The 21,983-nt window shown below is 41.8% G+C and overlaps 1 protein-coding gene across 1 annotated transcript in view; it reads right to left on the bottom strand.

Annotated features, from left to right (window-relative positions):
- Positions 1-284: 284 nt before the first annotated feature.
- Positions 285-21,983, bottom strand: part of APBB1IP (amyloid beta precursor protein binding family B member 1 interacting protein) — a 96,595-nt gene continuing 74,896 nt past the window's right edge. The window contains exons 10-14 of the mRNA XM_047066252.1: positions 18,631-18,741; positions 11,960-12,058; positions 11,256-11,367; positions 3,631-3,734; positions 285-1,128 (exon numbers count right to left, since the gene is read on the bottom strand). Of these exons, the coding sequence (XP_046922208.1) occupies positions 619-1,128; positions 3,631-3,734; positions 11,256-11,367; positions 11,960-12,058; positions 18,631-18,741 (936 nt within the window). The 3' untranslated portion in view covers positions 285-618. The remainder of the gene's footprint in view (positions 1,129-3,630; positions 3,735-11,255; positions 11,368-11,959; positions 12,059-18,630; positions 18,742-21,983) is intronic.

The following is a 21,983-nucleotide window of genomic DNA, read 5'->3' as shown; positions in this document are numbered from 1 at the left end:
CATTACTATGTTATTTGACCATTGGAAAACCCTAACCCAAACAGTGTATGTCCAGGACTCCCGGCAATCAGGACATGAATCTCAAAGAAACCGAATTCATTCTGCCTCCTGTTTGTTTCCTCATTCGATTTTTCAGAAAATTCTGAAGGTCATGGAGGTGGAGATGGAAAACATACCAAAAATTAACAAGATGTTAGAATTCAAAGCTATAAAGGTCACGTATATATAATGTGGTATTGATAGCACACTAGATTTATACACTGATATTTCTAGAAATACCATCCTCAAGGAAGACTTTTAAATTTTATTAATTTGATGCTTCTGAACACAATAAAATAAACATAAAACATTCCAGTTAATTTGTAAGGGAAAACGAATTCAGGGAGGTGGAAACACATAGGAAAGGTATGTACATTTAGGCAGATACTCTTGCTTCCGTTATAGGTTAATGATTATGAACATATTTGCGCTGCAGTGAGACGTTTTACACCATTTCTAGTCTGAATGCGTCAATATTTTATCTAAAATGAGTAAGGTGTCATGAAGATAAAGTAGCAAAAATGTACTTGAGGTTAGAAATGATTATACCCATCACACAAACATATTTATCTGTTTCCCTTAGGACATGTTGCCTCTTTTCTTTTGCAAAGCTTTCATAAGATCGGACATGAAATCTTGCTCTCCGCTCCCTACTCCACCAGGTGGTCCTGGATTCTCTTTCCTCTTCGGGGGAGCGGGAGGTCTTTTGCTGGCAACGGGGGGCGGCTTCGGAGAGTTGAGTGCAGGTGGGGGCGGGGGCGGGGGCGGTAATGATAACCCAGCATCCCCTGCAAACGACGGCGGTGGGGGAGGCACGAAGTCCGGGGGCCCTTCGTTAAAATCGGGGGGCGGCGGAGGGAGCTCCTCGTCGTCCTCCAGGGGCGGTGGCGGCGGGGGTGGTGGCAGAGAGTCGTCGGGCGGCGGCGCAGGGAAGCCGCTGCTCATGCCCTTGGCCCTGGGGGTTGTCGCTGGGCTGCCGCAGATGTCTGAAGACCTTCGCACGGGAGGGGGCGGTGGCAGGCTGGACTTTGGAAGGTGATGGGCCCTGGGTGTTCCTGGGTCGTGGTTACCAAGAGCTGGCTTCTTGTCCTTCAACAGAGCAACCACAGCATATTTCCATTGAAAGGTGAGGTCTTGCTGATTTGGGCAGTGTCTGCTTCCCGAGGGGCGGGGGGGCCTCCACTCCTCAGGCCAATTCTACAAGTTGTTCATGAGCTAGCTCATGTTTGCTGTGAGTAAGGAGAATGACTCCAAATGGCCTCTAACATTATTACCAATAATAACGTTATTTAATGCTAGCCTACCATGTCTTCTTTGGTAAATCGAAGACTTAGTCCTATCCAATGAGGTGTTTATTAGATTAGAGATGTATCTCCTCCCAACCAACCACCTTATAGGGGACTAATCCATGTCTTTAAAAGAGCTTTAGTGATAAGGAGTTTAGCTCCTTGTGTGGTTACTTCAGGTTTTACCTACCCTAAGCTCAGCCTAAGGAAACTCAAAATGGAAGCAAAATGGCTCTCCTGGAATTCCCACTCATGCCCTGGTTCCCAAGACAAGCCACTAGGGTCCTAGACATATGCAGCCATACCATTTTTCTTGGTCTGAGTTGAGCAGGTTGTGAAGCTCAATTGTCAGAAGCAGGTGTCTGTGAAGTTATTTTCCTTTTGTACCATACCTCCAGTGGCAGAGAGCTGATTAGGAAGCTTCCCGAAACTGTCCCCAAATCTCCTGGCTGAGATGTCCTCCTCTTATAGCACAAGGATGATGTACTTTAGGCTACAGGTAATCTTTGTACAAATCTGAGCACAAAGAAGACTCTCCTATGATAGAACTGCCTGCCTTTTCTTGCATCAGTGATTGCTGGCATGCTGAGAACAAAGAAACCTTTGCCCATGACTGTGGGCTACCAGGGAGAAACCAATTATATGCTTCACTCCCTCTGACCTAACAGCTTCAAGGGAGGTGGTGGGTGGACCAAGAATTCACACATCTGGTCCATAGTCTTAGATTTACCTTTTGTGAACTGTGTGAAAGTTGGCTGGCTGATCAGGTATAAATCAAGCATCATAATCTTTACTATTTCTGTCTCAAGGTTATGTTCATATTATATGAGCTAAAGGTGTGGCTGGGTTCTGCAGAGTAAGATTACACTGCACGTGCTGCCGGGCAGAAACCACAATACCGAACTTGGCCAAAGGCTAACAGAGGCGCAGTCCTTCTGCCAACGGTGGAAATCGATGACAGTAAATTACGTTTATATAATGCAACTTCCCCAGGGATTCCAGGCAGCTTAGCTGAATCCCTCTGTGTCAGTGATAATTATCATTGCAATTTACAATTTATCAGGCTTTCACTTTCTTTTTTTTTTCTTTAACAACCTCTTACCACTGACGATTAAATTTAGAAGTTGTTTTTTTTTTTCCTAACAAAGTGCCTTATGATTGAGTTTTCTATTTTATTTGGTTTATTTGCTTAGCACGATAAACTAATTGACTAGTGATGTAATTAAAAAAAATTTCTGAACAGGCAGTTTGGGAACTGATGTTCACACAAGGTGAAGTGATTTCTATTTTGGGGTCCTTTTGTTGCTTTCAGCATTTTAGAGTGTTTCTCTTTGGTAGGCATTACAGGAGCCATGGAAATAATAATCACTGCAAGCACAGTGTATGATGTCAGACTTGAGAAGCTAATAATACTAGAGTAATACAACTTTTAACGGTCTACAATGGTTTTCAAAAATTGTAAGAAATTCAATAAATACAGGATTTAATTGCTCCCACCACTGACTGATGGACAAAATCAAAGGGGAGAATGAAGTGAAAAATTACAGAAGGCACAATTATTTAAGGTTGTTTTGAATCACATATGGAAAATATTCAACAGAATAGTAGTAAGCTGAGATGTTACCAATTAGGCTAGTAACTAGATTACAGCTTTCAGCTATAATTTTTAGATAAATTTAAATGAATCTTCATTAATCTCCTTTACTGAAAAAAAAATTATGGAGAATGCTATGTCAATTTGGCTAGTATTTTAAAATGTGTTTTCTTCTCCATCACCCTGAGGATGTATGCAGAACATTAACAGAAAAATATAAAATGCACATTTTATAACAGAACCCTTTTAGTAGTCTTCTAATCTGGTTTCGGGGATTTTCACATTTAATATAGGGCTTCTGACTAACTGGTTGCTCTAATTTATTCAGGAAAAAAAACTCCCAAGGGTTTAAAACTCAGGTGCCACTTTCAGAATGTTAAAACCACTTGCCTAAATCAAGAAAAGCCCTTCAGTCAAAATCAATGGAGCTAAATTAAAAATATTTACCAAGCCTTAGCATTAAAAAAAAAAATTCTTACATTTTTCTGAAGCAATGTGGTAACAGTTGGTTTTAACTTTCCATTCTAGCCTGCATAACTTTAAGATTAAAAAACCCACACAATTACCTAAATGAAATTATAGTGACTTCTTAGTAGTTGGAACTAGATTTTCTCTTTTCGGAGGAGCAGTTATTGGACACTGCTAATGGTTTAGAATACGGGCTTACTGGAGACAGTCTGAGAATGACGTCCAGTCACTCTCTGGTCTTACCTTAGTAGTTTCTGCCTGCCTCTGGGCTTCTTCAAGAACCGCATTTACAGAATGTGCAGCCTGGGGAATCTGCCCATTGGCCTGGGTGGTGCCTGCTTTAGGTCCTGAAGGGGAGAATAAAGACAAGAAGAGTGGGCAAGGCATATTCAGCATTCTTGTGAGTTCCTCTAAATATACAGTTTCTATTTCCAAAGCAAAAGACAAGGAATTCTAGGTATACAGGCCTTACAGAAAGTCTGAGGTTCTATGGCAACACTTCATGAGATTCAGCAAAGGTTCAGGAAGGTGAATGCTTTATGTAGGCTATGACATCTCGATTAACTAGGGGCCTAGAGAATGGTATGTTCTGTTTTCAAAAACCTTTTGACAACTGGAGAATAACTGAAAAACTTTTTAAAAATTCCAGTTGCTGAAGATTTTTCTGAACCCTATGTTTCAGGGTGCCTGGGTGGCTCAGTCAGTTAAGCATCCTTCTTGGTTTCAGCTCAGGTCGTGATCTCATGTTTCATGGGATTGAGCCCCACGTCAGGCTCTGTGCTGCCAGCATGGATTCTGCTTGGGATTCTCTCTCTCCCTCTCTTTCTGCCCCCCCCCCACCCTTATGCATGCACTTTCTCTCTCTCTCAAAAATAATAAACACTTGAAACGTATGTTTCCAGTTTCATACCATGCTGTGTATAGGAACAACTTTTAAACATTATTCTCAACAAAAAAGTAGGATGGGCACAAAAATAGAAGACACAGGGGATTGAGTAAAATGTGCAGACCCCTGAGATACCCTGGAATAGGTTTTTTTTCCCAGCAAGTCATGATAAGCACTTATCTTATTTTCTTCCCTTTTAATTTACCCTTTGGCACAAAAGTGAGGCTTAACTGAGGTTTTACAGTTTTGAGGGAATCTGATAGATTTCATTGGATGTATGTGGATCTCTCTGGGTCCTTAGAGAACATCCTGGAGAGGACGGCCATGCCTCCACACACAAAAGACATTTCTCCAATGACCAAACTGCCACCCAGCCCACGACATGAGGTCTTGCCACTGAGTGAACTCAGAGGTTCCTTTAGCTATGCCCATTGCCTGCTATTCTGTCAAATATTTATGAGATGGCCGTTTGCTTGCTTCTTTAAATATTTTTCCAGTAGTTTGAGAAACCCATTCATCTACATAACAACTCAGAGAAGGCTATTAAGGACATGACATTGGGAAGAGGGGAATGTTTGATGAGGAAGAGGATATCAACAGGGCCTAAGGTATCTCTCTGCAAATTATTAAGTACCAAATGAAAAATCTGCACAGGAGAGATATTGGACAACACATTAACCAAGTGGTCAAAATGAATGTTTCCAACGAGGGGCAAACAGATGTCATATGTGTCTGATTGTGATAACCTGAGGACATGCGGCCCTCATGCAGTATTCTCACCAAAAATGCACTGTCTGAAATGAATCATAAGGAAACATCAGACACATCCAAATCGAGGGAATATGGATGTGATTTAGATAAAAATATCCTATCAATATTGAATACTAAATTTCCTGGATTTGCTAACTGTACTATGGTTCGTAAGAGAACAGCCTTGATTTTTAGGAGTCACAAAGGGAAGACTTAGGGGCAAAGGTGTATGATAGATTCAATCTACTCTCAAGTGGTTCAGAAAAAAAAATGTCTTGGGGCGCCTGGGTGGCGCAGTCGGTTAAGCGTCCGACTTCAGCCAGGTCACGATCTCGCGGTCCGTGAGTTCGAGCCCCGCGTCAGGCTCTGGGCTGATGGCTCGGAGCCTGGAGCCTGTTTCCGATTCTGTGTCTCCCTCTCTCTCTGCCCCTCACCCGTTCATGCTCTGTCTCTCTCTGTCCCAAAAATAAATAAACGTTGAAAAAAAAAATTTAAAAAAAAAAAAAAAGAAAAAAAATGTCTTTGGATAACATAGGGAGAAGCGGGAGTGGGGAGAGAGAAATGATAAAGCAAATATGGCAAACACTCAATACTGGAGATCTGGGTAAAGGGTACATGAAGGCTTTATGTACTATTCTTGCAACTTTTCTGTGTTTGAGATGATTTCAGAATGAAAAAAGGTATTCGTGTCCGTTTATGCAATTGAAATATTAGAACAGGCTAGAATTGCTTTCTCTCCTGTCAGTGTTTTAATGATAAAATCCATGTCCCTTGTTCAGCAAGGACAGCCACCTTGTTGTTCTGAGTGGAGCTGTTGAAACGTACATGATGTGCCATGTAAATGTGCATTTCTCTCACTCTAAGGCTTATTAAACGTCTCTGATTAGTCACAGCTTTGTTCTGGAGGTCGGGAAGCAACAGGCCTAAACATCTTTAAGCTTTAGAATGTTTCTATTTAAGATTTTTTGTAAGACTTTGTGCACCGTACCATCGTGCCTAGCAGATTTAAACATCTGAGATTCCAAAGTGCTCTATCTTCTCATTTCCTTTGGGCTATTTATTCTCTTTCTCCTTCGTCTTATACATATTCAAATCCTTTCTTTATCTATAAACACCTTTGCATTTGTGCAAAGCACAAATTTGTGCAAGCAGAGACTAAATCTGAATACTGAAGACCATTGGGGGAAATTCTTTTGAAGGGCAAAAATTATATTTTCTTTTTGCTTCTTTTGTCCAAACACATACACAGGCTGATTTCCCAGCAACATAGTGTGTATTTTTATGTAAGTAGGATGACCTGGTCTTTGTCGGTGAGAACAAACAGATAATAATAATAATCCTAAATGTTCCAAGCTGCTGTCTTCCTATTTACCAGGAAATCCAGTCTTTCCCATGGGCTCTCTGCCCCATCCTGGGACAACTGATGTGTGCCCACATACCCCATATATTCTGCAGGTGCCACTGACTGGGATCCAGGTTGTTCTGTCACTGTGTTAACAGTCCCAGCTGTCAAGCCTCTCCCACTGTCTCTCTAGGAGTCCCTGGAGGAATTATAGGTGGGAAGTTTATTAAACAAATATGAGCCCATGAACCATGAGATCATGACCTGAGCCGAAGTCAGACACCCAACTGACTCAGCCATCCAGGCGCCCCCCACCTCCCTCGTTCTTAACCCATGTGGTTTGTGAAAGGCTGACCCTACCACTTGATCTGGCAAATCAGAAGACAGCATGCTCCTGGGTACAGTGAGACTGTTAGGGACAGGCATGAAACAGAGCCCTCCCAGAATTTTTTCAGAGATGGGGGCATCCTCTTTGTACTACGATTTCTGGCTGTGTGAGAAATGTAAGCCTGGAGAGTCAGTGACAGTCCTTGACATCTCAGGGGGACAGTGCCTAAAGAAACAGTATCTTGACGACATCACTTACATCCCTGGGTCCTTCTATACCTGAAAGCAGCCTACCCACAGACCTCCTAGTTTTGTGCATTAATAAATCTCTCCCCATCACTCTTTGTTGCTTAAACCAGACAGAGTTAGACTGCCATGTGTCAATTGCCATGTGAAGGGTCTGGACTAAAAATAGTTGTAAAGTCATAAAGTGATTTAATAAGTACTAAAAAAAACCCTCTATGGCTCTTCTCTAATAGGAAAATAAAAGCTGACATTCATCAAGAACGAATTACTTGTTAAGCACTTTGGATACAGAACGTCTCCATGTTTTTCAGTTGGGAAATCATAGCAGAAACACTTCATGGTTTCTTTCAGTATCTAGGAGAACAGATACTAAATAATCACAAAGATTATTATGACTGGCTTATAAAGGACAATTCATTGTAGACCCAAGGATAGGAAGGAATTAGCTACATGAAAGAAAAAACCATCACAAACAGAGGTAATAACATCTGTGAATTCCCTAAGATGGTGCTTGAGCCTTTGAAGAACTAGGAAGAACAACTGGCCCACGTGACAGGAACAGGAAGACACGGGTGGAGAAAGAGGCAGGAGAGCTGGGCAAGGCTCATATTATACAGGCTTAGTTGGCCTTGCTAAGGATTTGGGACTTTATCTAAGAGCAGTGGGAAGCTTCTGAAGGGCTACCCACAGGGGAGAAATCATATTTACATTTAAAAAGGTGAGTCAAGGAGAGAGAAAAGCCTGCAAATGCAGGGAGTTGAGTTGGAGCACCGCCAGAGGAGGCCAAGTGAAAGATCATGGAAGTTGGGATTTGATGACAATGGAGATGAACAGATCTGGACAGATTTGACCAATATTTAGAGGGTAGAATCAATAGGAATTGGAGGTGATTGGATTTGGGCATGAGTGAGCTTTTCTTCCATGTGTCCTGCATGAGCAATTGGGCAGACGATGGTATTATTTACAAAAACTGAGAACAACAGTGGGGGAGCAAGTCTGGAGGGTAAGATGAGGAGTCAGTTTTACAGACATCGAGTCTGATGTATCCAAGTGAAGCCACTGAGCAGACAGCTGGATACATGGTTTTGCAGGTCAGCAGAGAAGTCTGGGTTCGATTTATATATTTGTGGGTGGTCAGCACATAGATGGTGCCAGGAGTGGATTTAGACCACTTAGAGGGACTGTCAATGAGAAAAGAGTTAGGATTGATTGACGAGGCTGTGGGCAATTTAAGGTGGGGTAGAAGAGTTAGTAGAGGAGGTTAGAAAAGAGTGACAATAGCAGTTGGGGGTACGATGAGAGGTCTGGAGCATGTGCTATCTTTTTTTTTTTAAGTTTATTTATTTTGAGAGAGAATGCACGTGTGCATGAATTGGGGAGGGGCAGAGAGAGAGAGAGGAAGACAGAGGATCCGAAGTGGGTTCTGAGCTGACAGCAGAGAGCCTGATGTGGGGCTTGAACTCACCAACTCTGAGATCATGACCTGAGCTGAAGTCGGACAATAACCGACTGAGCCACCCAGGTGCCCCAAATGTGTACTATCCTGAAAGCCAATAGAGGAGACTGTTTCAAGGAGGAATGTGTTGATGCTGCTGAAAGGTCAGAGAAGAACAGGGGTTTATAATAGTTGCATTTAGCAGCCTAGAGGCCACTGGTGGGATTAGCAAGAGCATTCTCCATAAGGCATTAGAGGCAGAAGCTTGACTGAAATTGGTGGCAGAGTCAGTGAGGGTAGAGAAGTGGAGGCAGCAAATGTAGTCTACCCTTTAAAACAGTTTGGTTGTCAGGTGGGGCAATAGCTGGAGGGAGGTGTGGAGTCATAGGAGGGTTTTAAAACTTATTTGTTTGGAGAAGGGAACAATGATAAGGACTCAGTAGAGCAGAAGAGAATGCAGAAGAGGATGGTATAATAAAGTATCTGTTGAGTCTTTGTCCTGAATTCCCGGCACAGAACTTCTAAAACTTTTGGTATTTCCAAAGTGACTGGGATATCTTTGCTATTCAGTGAACCCCTAGGATCACATCTGAGTTTATGCTAACAAGATGGGTTGGGATGTGGGCTGGTTATCAGAAAGATGAACCAAGTGATTAGAGGGTTGGGGCTTTGGGCTAATTGAACCTCTGGGGAGGGGACTGAAATCAATCATGTGGTCAATAAGAGGACAAAGAAGTTCTGCAGCCAGTACCCTCCTAGACCTTGTGCTATGCATGTGTCTCTTCATTTGGCTGGTCCTGATATGTATCCCTTATGATAAAATTGTAATAATAAGGATAGCACTTTTCTGAGTTCTGTGAGTCATTCTAATCAACCAGAACTAGTGGGAACCCCTGAAATTGTAGCCAGGAGGTCAGATGTGTGGATGACATAGGAAGAAAGGCAGCTTTGTTGGGGACAGTGCCCTTGGTCTGAGCTAACTCCATTGGTGGGTGTCAGAGTACTGCAAAACATCAGCTGGTGTTGGAATAGGGACCAGGGCATGCATGGAAGGAATGGCCCTTGTTAGGATGTAACAGAATGGATGCGACTAGGATGGGTGCAGACGCAGGTAAGTTGTTGGTTTTAGTGGTGGGGAGTCAAAGGAGTTCCCATTTGATGGTTCCTTTGCTGAGAGTGAAAGATTTGGGGGTTGGAAATCTGAGGAGAGTGAAGAACATCCAAAACAATGAGAAACTAGGAGATTACGTTGACTGGAACAGGTTTGCTATTGACATTTGGGACTGGAAAATTTTTTGTTGTGTGGGGCCTATCCTATGCATTGTAGGAGGCAGCATTCTTAGCCTCTACCCATTAGATGTCACTGGCATTTCCCCCAAGGTGTGACAACCAAAAATGTTTCTAGACATTGCCAAATGTTCCCCAGAGGTCAAAGTCATCCCTGGCTGAAGACTGCCAGTCTACAGAAACACAGTGAGATCAATAGGCAGTATTAAGTGTCCAGTTGTGGGTGATGTCCAAAGTTCTGTGGTGGAATCACTTGCTTCCTCTTTCTTTTTGGTGACCAGCCCCCATCCTAAAGGTACCTATGGGCCTCCACCCAGGGGAGTGAGCCAGATATGCCTCCCACAGAGCCCAGGAGTCTTTACTGGAAAGGAAACCAATGACCCTGGGAGAGATGCCCTAGATGGTTTCAGGATGCCTCACCCCAAAGAGTGAAAGGGGAAGCTTGACAGCCAAGAACTTTTAAGTGGTGTTTCACTCCCAAGCTGAAGACTCACAGAATTAGGAAACCCAACTCTCAACCAACCTCGGCAACCCTTTGTTTAGTAACTCAATAAACATTTACTATGTGCCAGGCTTTTAAGCTCTGGGAACACAATGTGTGGAACATGGTGAAATGGTCCTTTGTCCTTTCAAGACTTAAGAGTCTGGTAGAGAAAACAGGCACCAAATGAGTTAATGGATATACAAAATGATTACACATTGTGGTAAGTGCTCTGCAGAAAACAGTTTTATTCAGCATAGACACTTCCGGAAACTCATTGTTCACAGAGCAGCCAGGCTGGACACATCTAATGGAAATATTTTTAAATGTTGGGTTAAATCTACCTTATTGCACCTTCCACACTTTTAAGCTGCTTTTACCCTTTGAGCAGCAAAGAATACACATACTAACCTTATGTTAGGACCGTTCTTTAACACTGAAAAACAATGACCAGAACTTTTCTGCTGTAAATGGTGCCAGTTCTTTCAACCATTAGTTATCATAAAGACAATGTGTGTAAATTGTAGCTCAGCCGCTGACAAGATGCTGGGTACATGCTTCTCCCAGCTTCAGTTTCCTCAGCTGAGGAGCGCAGATGATAATCTATACTTTGCAGGGCTGTTGGAAGAATCAGAGCGAGTATATGTAAAGCAATGCATTGTACCCTCTTCATCTCTCAGTGTTCTGTCCTCCTTAAAAATATACGCAAGAAGCTGTTACGTTATTATAGAATGTGATATCCAGGATTGGGTACAAGGCTCTGGCCATGATATCACTGATCTCGTCCTTTGGGTGGGCTGTCTGCCGGGTGCTAGTGGAGCTTTGGACAAATATAACCTTTATACTCTGATGAGACACAGTACTCGACCAGCTCACCCTACACTGGAGATCGCCATCCTATCCATGAGCATATCACGAGAAAAGTGGTCGAAGCTTTGCTTAAGAATCACTTCTGAAGAAATAGATCCAGGTGTGTGGAGATCTTGAGCCTGACCATCAGAAGGGAAACGTACACAGTGCCAACAAAGTTCTGTTTTTACAAAATGTATTGTGTAAGTTTGAACATGAGCTCTGAGCTCTGAACAGGTGTGAGAATTTCTTCTCTGCACGGTACCTGTGGCAGGTGGGGCTGGTGGAACTGCACCGACAGTACTCAGGTTCGTCCGAGAGGCGAGCCCAGCCCTCTCCAGAGCCCGCTGATAGTTATCATAGAGAGTCTTCCCGTACTGGGGAGAGAACACAAAAGAAGCAAGAGAGGAATCCATTTATCCCAGATTCTGCACTTGATTGCAATATACGTACTGAGAGAAAAAAAAGTACTTTGTAGCTACTCTTTTCACTCTTTTCTGGAGTTTTTTTAGTGTAAGGATTTCAACAAAACATCCACAAATCATTTTTTTTCACATGTTAAGTAATTTTCCAGATTGGCAGAGTCAGTTAATACTTTCATACCCAGACATTAGAGGAGAGCTTTCGCAACGTGATTTTGAGTACATAAGTCTTCATATAAATCTACCAGTTTCCACATCGTGTTTCTTAATTACACACGACACATGCAAAGCTCTCCAAGAGTACATGAAGGTCTGAGAAGTCTCATGGGAGAGTAAACCCTGATTCTCAGGTCATTGGAGAGGTCCGTGTTTCTATCACTCCCCACTATTAAAAAAACCCCCAATGGGCAAATAAATGAGATAGTATCTTCAGCTCTGATTCACGGAAAATGGGTCAGCTGTTTCTCAGCAGCACGGAGACTGGACCCACCCAGGTCAGGATGCTGGTATGCAATTCAAGATAGGGTGAGCCCAAATGCTCTCTCACCTTGGCAATCCTTATTCCCATGACCCACTGGTTTAGGGTTCTTGCATCATCACAGCAGAGATATTTGATATACTGGGACTCCTTCTGAATTTGGGGATGCTAGAAAAAAGTAATTTCAAAGACCATTTATAAACTATTAGCACTTTTCAAAAAAAAATTTAAGACTGTAACAATGTTAATTTCCTGATGTGGTGACAAATTGCTACTGGCAGCAATTTCAGGATTAGAAATAGGGGTATTTTTAGAATGGGCTAAATTTTGAAAGGATTTAAGAAATTTGTGACATGATTTATCATAAGCACTTCTTACTGTATTATCCATAGTAATTTTAATTTCTCCTTTTTTTTTTTTTTTAGCTTTTAAAAGCCTTTGCATATACCACGTCTCCTTTCCCACAAGAAATCCGAATCGTTTCTCCATTTATCAGATAGAGGAACTTCCCTGATGCAATTCTTAAGTCCCAGAATTAATGCTTTGTGACTCCCAACCAGTCCTAGGGATATTTAGGGATATCTCCCCTATCAGGAATTCAGGGTTTCACCTTTTGTTAACTGTCATCTCCTACTCATACTGGCCATCTTGGCCTCTGGATGGGTGTCCCAGGGAAGGAATATTCTATCTATTCTCAAGTGGCAATGGCTTGGGGTGTTGCACTAGGGTCCAAGCCCTCCAGGAGCTCATGGTCAGAGACAGCAGTGACACTGGCAGGCATGAAGAGGGGAGAGAGACACTGGTCTCTGGTCACCAGATCACCTGGGCCCCTCTTCCTTAATCCTTGTTGCCTCTGTAATTTCTGTTGTGTGTGTCTGTCTCTGATAGACTGGGTGCTCCGTGAGGGTGGGGACCATGTCTGCCGTTCACTGCTGAAGACCCCCAGTGCTTAGCAATGGCCTGGCATGTGGTCAGTATTCTGGTCGAGAGGTGGAAATAATTGTTGAAGGAAATAATGAACAAAAGCAAGATTTCCTGTTCAGCCAGAAGTGTCATGGGTACAAGGTGAGGGGCAGGCAACCAAATCTAGATTTTAAGATTTGTGCCATGTGAATTTTCATGGGCCCTTATCATTTTTAGTAAGTTTTATTATAGAGAAAAATAATTACAAACATAGCCATCATGTGTGCATGCGTGTGTGTGAGCATGTGTGTGTGTGTGTGTGTGTGAGACCAACTCTTCTGCCTCCATCTCTCAGAGGAGCTTGTTAATCCTGCTAGGACAGGCATAAATTAGTGGTGGTGCACATGAAATGGAGTGCTGACAGAGTGGGAAGCCATCCTCAGTGCGGGAAAGGAGTGGAGCTGACCAGTTCCTCTCTAAGGGTATTGCACACACTACTCCCTTTCACTTTTGCTTCCAGCTTCATCACTGACCTTCAAGGAAATGGCTGTTTTTAAAGCTGATGTAAGCCAGTGACGCTGTGCCTTTAACTTCAGTATGAATCTGAGAAGCAACATCTGGACCAGTCACCCTGCTGATCTAACAACTCATTGCTGTTATTGCCCAGAAGGGATAACAAGACCCATACAGACTCTTACGAGCTTGATGAGAGCTTAGTAAGTTTTGGTTTTACAAATGGGAAAACTGAGGCCCAGATAAGTTACTATATATTTTACCCCATGGTACACTAGAACCTTGGGGGTCTTTTGTCCTACTGCCTAGAATTTCTGTATTTATATTAAGCTATTAGGTCAAAATTTCAAACTTTAAAGATACCACAAAAAAAAAAAATCAGAAATTGTAAAGAATTCCTTCTCTTGGCCCTTTGACCCAGTTGAGGAATGTCCACCTTTATACTTTTGTCTTTACATGGACCATTCCCTTGGTTTAGGTCTTTCAGCCCTCAGAATTTGCATCTGTATCACGAAAAATCATCTTAGGTTTTCCGGGGGTGACAGACACCAGGCTGCCCAACGATGCCTGTAGTTCTCCATTCTGGCAGCAGATGGCAGCATGCACTTTGTATGGCTGCTGCGCATTTCTTCGTTATTGGGGTTCAGTGCTTCCTCATTAATAGAACTGTTAGATTTTAGCTTTACAAATGTTACCCCAATGATCGTTCCCGTTGGAGGCCCTTAAAATTGAAACTATCAACGCGGATAATGTGGCCCAACAGCAAAACCGGATTTGTTACATTAATTAACTGGAAGGTCACATTGATGATAAGTACACTAAGCTGAGGACTTAGTCCCTATATGGAATGTGACATTCCACAAATGCCTGCAGCACTCTCTCCAGCCATAAAATTCACAAAACCAAACCACAGTCCTTGTCTTCCAGCACCAGAAACAAAGCCCCTTAACTTATAACAGTGTTCTTTTTAAAAAAATTGTTTTTAAATGTTTATTTTTGAGAGAGAGACAAAGTGTGAGCGGGGGAAGGGCAGAGAGAGGGAGACACAGAATGTGAAGCAGGCTCCAGGCTCTGAGCTGTCAGCACAGAGTCCAACATGGGGCTTGAACTCACGAACTCAAGATCATGACCTGAGCCAAAGTCGGACGCTTAACTGACTGAGCCACCCAGGCACCCCATAACAGTATTCTTATTGACGGTCATTTAAGAGGGGCAAACATGGGTCTCTTTGGCAGTTGGCTGTTTATAATTTTTCTTAGAAAGCAACTGTTATTTTATTTCTGACACATTTAAAAAGTTGACAATGTTACCTTGGATTTTGGTGTATTAAAATATTTTTCATTTATTTTTTGGTTCATGGCACGTGAGAGCCAGGTTCCCAAGAGCAATCATGTATGCTTGCAGTCAAATGCACAAATCAGCTGTCTGGGTAGAGGTATCCACTTAAACAGCACAATAAATAATTCTTAAGTATGTTATTTATCCAAATAGAGTAAAATCCAAATAGAGTAAAAGCCATTAAACATAACGGCTTTTGAGCATAAGAAAGAGGCAAGAACTCTTGAACTTGAGTTCTAACAATGGCTCCTCCTATGGTGATGAGACAGGTGTACAGAACTTGGTTCATTCTCTCCAACATTCTCACTGACCTCCTTACACTACACATACTACAAATGTATACAGGAGACAGCATCCGATGACCTCAAAGGTCTCTTGAAACCCTTAAATTTTATGATTCTAAGATGAGCTAATCTAGTGGGCACGAGGCTCCTTTCTGGCTCTCAGGACGTCCTATAGCAAGTAACTGTGCTTGTTTTCCAGTCATGGCTTAGGACCCTGCCAAAGGGTTTACTCCTTAACTGAGCCTTTTGCTGAAAAATTATTTATAAAGGGGTTTAAGGAAAAAATGCTGGTTCAGTACCCCTGGCCAGACTCTTGTGCAACTGCTTTGATTATTCCTGATCATAAACAGAGAGAAGCTCTTGTAGGACATGCTGAAAGGCACACAAAGGTCAGGGCAACTGCAGAACATTACTGTTAAGAGGGATCTTACAGATCCTCTAAAGTGAGGTAACTATGTGTTATAAACAAGAAAACTATGCCAGAGAGGGTAAGTCATTTGTCCAAGACCAAAGGGAGTGGGTGAACTAAGAGCAAAGCACCTACACATTCACCAAATACCTCTGGGTGCTAAGGAATATGTCCCTCATTAATACAGATAAGGGGCTCACACCATAATTAGGAAGTGGTGGCTGGGGGTGTTGTGGGGGAGACATATGTAAAGAAATATATGATTACCCTATGACATGGTGAGTTTCATAGTAAAAGTTTGAAAACAGAAAATGAGAAAGGCTCATTGGAAGAAGCTATAGCGTACTGTAACACATCTGAGGAACACCTAGAAATTCTGTGTGGCTAACGTCTGGGACCCATGGAAAGAAGAGGCAGAAAATCAGCTCGAGAGAGCCAGAGTCAAGGGCTCGTGTCAAACTTGGATCTGGACGTTGTCCTCTAGGTATCAGACATTTTAAAAGAGCAGAGTGATACAGGCAGCAACTGGCAGCCGTGTGGAAGACGGGCCTGGAGTGACAAGGAAGGACAGACAGAGAGGGCTAGATGAGAGATGTCTCAGATGGAAAATCAGAGTGTGATGATGGACTGGACAAGAAAGGGAACAGGAGGGACTTTTAGGAAGATTTCTCTATTTCTAGCTTGGAAAAGCAGATGGGTATTATGGGTTTAATTGTGTCCCCTGCAAAGATACGCTGCAGTCCTAACTGCTGATACCTGTGATTATGACCTTATTTGTAAATAGGTTCTTTGTAGATGTAATCAAGTTAGGATGGGGTCATGCTTGGTTAGGGTGGGCCCTAATTCAATATGACTGGTGTCCCTGTAGGAAGAGAAGAAACACAAACACATACAGAGAGGAGGGCCATGTGATATAGAGGCAGAGATTGGCATTATGCAGCTACAAGCCCAGGAAGGAGTGCCAAAGACTGCTGGAAATTGTCAGAAGCTAGGAGAGAGCCATGGAACACATTTCCCCTCAGAGCCCTCCAAAAGGAACCAACCCTCCTGACAGCTTGATTTTAAACTTCTGGATTCCTGAACCGTGAGAGCTTAAGTTTCCATTATTTTAAGTCAACCAGTTTGTGGCACTTTGTCATGGCAGCCCATCCTCCCCCCCCCCCCGCCCCCGCCCCAAAACTAATGCAGCAGGTGATGGTATCATTCATCTTGATAGGGACTGCAGGAAGGAGTTTATAAGGGTGGAGGGAGGGTTGAATCACCATCTGACAGGTTATGGTTGAAGTGCCCTCAGTGCAGTTACCTGAAGGGTGGGGCTGGGAGAGAAGGTGAGACTGTCAGCTATAGACTGGGAATTATTAGCATACAGATGGCTGTGACTATGACTTCTCAGAGAGAGCACGAGTCTGGTGAGAACAGAATACAGAACCCAGGAGAACATCCCAGAATGTGTGGAAAGAGGAGGAACCCACAGAAATGGAGGAGCAGATGAACAGAGGGGGCTAGGCAGAGGGCTAGAAAATGAGGCAGTTATCACCAATGCAAAAGATGCCAGGAGGACCAGAAGCCTGAGGACTGAAACTGCTGACTGTTCATTGGAAACTTTTTAAAAAGTTTTTATTTATTTTGAGGGGAGGAGGGGCAGGGAGAGAGGGGGAGAGAGAGAATCCCAAGATGTCAGTGCTGAGCCCAATTTGGGGCTTGATCTCATAACCTTGAGATCATGACCTGAGATGAAATCAAGAGTGCAGACTTAACTGATGCACACCTCACTGGACACTTTAGTAACAGTTACAGCACAGGAGGGAGGAGAAGCCTGCAGAGTGCAAGCTCCACAGAGAAGTTCTTTGTTTTGTTCACTATATCCCAACCTCCCAGAAAGCAGTTGGCTGGAGAGAAATATTTTGGAATGAATGAGTTTTACTGACAGAATGAAAGTTGAGGACATGGAGGACATATTGGTTTCCCAAGAAGTCTGAGTTAAAGGGAAGACAGAAGCAGACGTTGCTTAAAGGAATAGGGTGGATCAAACTGAGGGAAGTAATTTGGAACCTCCCAAACCAAGGAATATTTGAACGCGTTGTAGCCCAAGAGAAGAATTCTCTGGAGAGAGGTTGAAGATGCTGAAGCAAAACGGAGTCACTGATGGTACGGTCCTAGGGAAGGACTAATGATGGAGGGGGACTGGCCTTGGAGGAGGGAGCCTTTTCCTCTGATGTGCAGAGTTGTGAGGATGATTACTCCATTAGATAAGTTCAGAAGTAAATATGAAGTAAACCAGGGCAACTCAATCCTTCTCTTTTCTGTCTTCTGCAAGTAGAAGGCAAGGTATGCTGAGAAGTTCGTAGATGAGAGACCCTTTGAGAAGAGTGTAGACAATGTCTGGGGACAAGGTAGAAGACGAAGTTGAGTGGGAAGCAGGGAAAAGCTGCTAAAATCTTCTGTGACTGCAGGAGCTGACACAGTTAGCAAAAAGCAGACTCAAGAACCAGAAGTGAGTGGTTTAGCCCAGTTGTATGAGCCCCAAATGTGACATGGCTCTTGAGTAGACTAAGGAAAGGAAGGTGCAGAACTAAAAGAATGTTGACCCTAAATCCTAGCTCTAAGAAGTGACAAAGAAGGGGCACCTGGGTGGTGCAGTCGGTTAAGCGTCCGACTTCAGCCAGGTCACGATCTTGCAGTCCGGGAGTTCGAGCCCCGCGTCGGGCTCTGGGCTGATGGCTCAGAGCCTGGAGCCTGTTTCCGATTCTGTGTCTCCCTCTCTTTCTGCTCCTCCCCCGTTCATGCTCTGTCTCTCTCTGTCCCAAAAATAAATAAACGTTGAAAAAAAATTTTTTTTTTTTTTAATTTTTTTTTCAACGTTTATTTATTTTTGGGACAGAGAGAGACAGAGCATGAACGGGGGAGGCGCAGAGAGAGAGGGAGACACAGAATCGGAAGCAGGCTCCAGGCTCTGAGCTATCAGTCCAGAGCCCGACGCGGGGCTCGAACTCACGGACCGCGAGATCGTGACCTGGCTGAAGTCGGACGCTTAACCGACTGCGCCACCCAGGCGCCCCGAAAAAAATTTTTTTTTAAAAAAGAAGTGACGAAGAAACCTGGACAGATTCATTTTAAAGTTTTAGAATCAGAAACAGGAATTCAGGGTAGAAATGCTTCCACTTTTCCTATTTCAAAAAAAATATTATGATACACTTGTGGCTAATTATGGGACACTTAACGTTTTTTTCCTTAAAAGGAAATATTAACTCAACTTGTTCACAAATCTAAATCAAGGACTTCGTACAACACACCTTTAAAACAAAGCAGTGGTCAGTCGGGGCTTTATATTTCATTTTACACTGAATCCCATAGTAAATGTTGACATTTTCAAACTGTATAAAGCATGCCAGATCTCGAGATGTCTGAAAGAGAAGAGAAAAAAAATCACTTTAACTGAGTTGACAGCTAATAATTTTTCAAGGTCGTCCTTGATGGCACAACTAAGGATTACATTTTAGCAGAAAAATATTGAATTTCGGTAACTTGTTTAAGCATCTATCACGTATAAGTCTTCTAAAAGTCAAGACTGCGTTTTAAGAGGTACATGAGCACACCCAAGACGAAACAGTGTTCCACAAACCCAGAAATGGAGCGAAAGATTATACTGCCGTTCTAGCACCTGCGAGTGGACTCTCAGCAGCAGATCTGAGGGACTGACCTTGAGTCATTGTTATTGATGCAGTCAAGACAAGGTGACTGACCGTCTAGTCGGAAATTCATTTTGGCTTTTGCCATTCTAAGTCAGTGATGGATTTCATGATTGAGCATTAAAAAAGAAAAAGCCCTCTTCAGGATGAACAATAAGAGGTAAATTTGATGCTCAGTAAATTAGCACATACTTCATGCACTTCTCCCTGAGAAAAAGGATTCCTTTCATGCTTTCTCGTTAATGCTGGCAGTGTTGCTATGGAAACAGAAACCTCTCCTCCATGTATAATATGTGTTGTGAGGACTGCAACCTCTAATCTACATATTTGGTTACACTTCCATTACAAATTCGCTCTATTATTGTCTTTTTACCTTCACATTCCATAGTTCTTTACCAGGTTAGTGAATAAAGAATAGAGGGCAGAATTGCTACACCTCAGCGCACAATTAGTCCTTTATATATGGTTGCACGTTTTTTTTTCTTGCAAGGTATTTTCTTCTGGATTTTCAAAGTCTTGTTTTTTTAATTAAAAATATAAAATATATTCATCATAATTTTTAAAAATAATGTATTAGACGTATATATAATAAAATGAAAATCTTCCTCCACACTCTTTTCTCTGGAGGTACCATTGTTAATAGTTTGGAAGTATTCTTCCAAATGCTTCTGGGTGAACATTTATATACATATGTATGTGCAGACACACCCACTTACAAACATACATACACATCCACAAATTGAAAAATATGAATGAAATTTTACTATAAATACTGTTCCATGAATTTGTTTTCTTAACATGGGGTCTTTCTATATGTCAAGACATATATGAATGGATAGATACATCGCAGTCATGTAATGGCTGCACAGCATCTCACTGAATAGGTGCAATGATTTACTTAGCCATTCTACCAAAAATGACTAGAGGTTATTGCAATATTTTGCTCTTTCAAAAAATACTGTGCATCTGAGCAAATATTTCCATGGGACAGATTGCTAAATGTGCAGCTGCCATTTCAAAGGGTATTCCCCTTTATATTTGAATAGATGTTGTTAAATTGTTCCCCAATATGGCTGCACTCATTTATATTCTCACCTCCAGAGCACGACTGTGCCCACTTTTCTTACTCCTGCTAAAATTTGGATATTATCAATATTGTTAATTTTATCAATCCCACAGGAAGAAATATTTCACTTTTTAATTTACATTTCCCTGACTAGTAAGACAGAGCAACTTTTTAATTATTCACTGGCTACTGATATTTCTTTTTCTGTAAATTCTCACTTAATAACCATTGCCATCTTTCTGTGAGTACGTTAGTCTTTTTCTTATTGATTTGTTGAGGTCTTTATATTTTGTGGATAATCATATTTGGTTATACATGCTGAAGTGTACTCTTTGACTCCAGAACTAGTCTTTAACTTCTTCTTTGGTATCTTTGGCTATAAAGAATTAAAAAAAATCTTACACTGTCAAATTTTCTCCTTTATAATTTTGAGCTTCTAGTCTTGCTGAAGGTTTCCCCAACCCTGAATTATGAAAATATTAACCCATGTTTTTTAGAATAAAATTTAAAAGAAAATACAGATAAAAGAAGATTTAAAAATTTTTTCTAAATAGATTTAATCAACCTAGGATTTAATTTGGAACATGGTATGAGGTAGGAAACTACTTTCTCCCAGTGGTGATACAATTATTTCACTGCTATTTATTAAATACCACATTCTTTCCCCATTGCTATAAAATGCTCACTTCAATTTCCCTTATATTATCAGATCTCAGCGTTGATCTGTTTTCTCTACTTGTGCTATAGTTTTCATCTAATGTTTTGACATCTGGGAGGAGGGGTTCTACCTCAATGTTCTTCACATTTTTTTTTTTTTTGGAACAGTATCTCTTTCTGATGAATTTTAGAATCAGTCTGTGAACTTCAAGTCAAAAAATCCTATTGAAATTTTTCTTGGGATTTAATATATAGAAAGTTTTGGGGGGAGATTCATATCTTTTCATCTAGCAACATGGTACATTTCTATGTATTCAGTTCTATTTCAGTTCCTTTATTAAATTTTGTATTTTATGCCATATAGGTCTTGAACATTTCCTGTTGAGTTTATTGTTAGCTATTTTGTATTTTTTGTTTCTACTATGCATTAAATAATTCATTATATTTTAATTAGCATATTATCTGTACAAAAGAAAATAATTTCTTGTTTGGTAAATTTATTTGGTCTTAATAGTTTTTCAGTGGAGTGTCTTATATTGTCTGGTAGACAATCATGTCAAGAGTGAATAAAGACAGTTTGGGTCACCTGGGTGGTTGGTTGCTCAGGTTGGTTGCTGACTCTTGATTTTGACTCAGGTCATGATCCCAGGGTCGTGAGATAGAGCCCTGTATCAGACTCCGTGCTGAGCATGGAGCCTGCTTAAGATTCTCTCTCTCTCCCTCTGTCCCTCTCCCCAACTTGTGCTCTCTCTCTTTAAAATAAAAAAATTTAAAAAAAATTAAAAAAAAAAAGAATGAATACAGTTTTGCCTCTTCATTTCCAAAAATCCTACTTCTTATTCTTTCTCTTCATTCCTTGGCTCCTTCCTCCATTCCGAGGTTAATGGTAGCAGTGAGAGAAAGTACTCTTGCCCAAAGCCAATGTGTTGTGATAGGTTTATTTATACATCTAATTTACACGTAAATGCCAAAAACATAGCACTTCCAAGATAATTTCTGTGTCAGCTATTACATCCCAGTGTGGGGCCAGAATGAAGGTGGCATAAGTGGGAAGGTATCAGTTCTCTAAGACTGACACTAAGTAGGCCCAGTAGCTGCCCTCCACCAGGCATTACCCATAATGCCTCTCCTGCATTCCCACAGAGATAGAGGAGCAGATCTGGATATTTCCCATGACTTCACCTGCTTGGGAATGTGGGTCAAGCCTTATTAGAAACCTGCAGTTTGTACATAT

Source organism: Lynx rufus, unplaced genomic scaffold (assembly GCF_022079265.1).
Source record: "Lynx rufus isolate CCGP_SWC_20201006 ecotype Redwood Valley unplaced genomic scaffold, mLynRuf1.p SCAF_7, whole genome shotgun sequence".
Taxonomy (NCBI): Eukaryota; Metazoa; Chordata; class Mammalia; order Carnivora; family Felidae; genus Lynx; species Lynx rufus.
The sequence above is the reverse complement of the archived record's forward strand: the minus strand, read 5'-3'. Positions and strand labels throughout refer to the sequence as shown.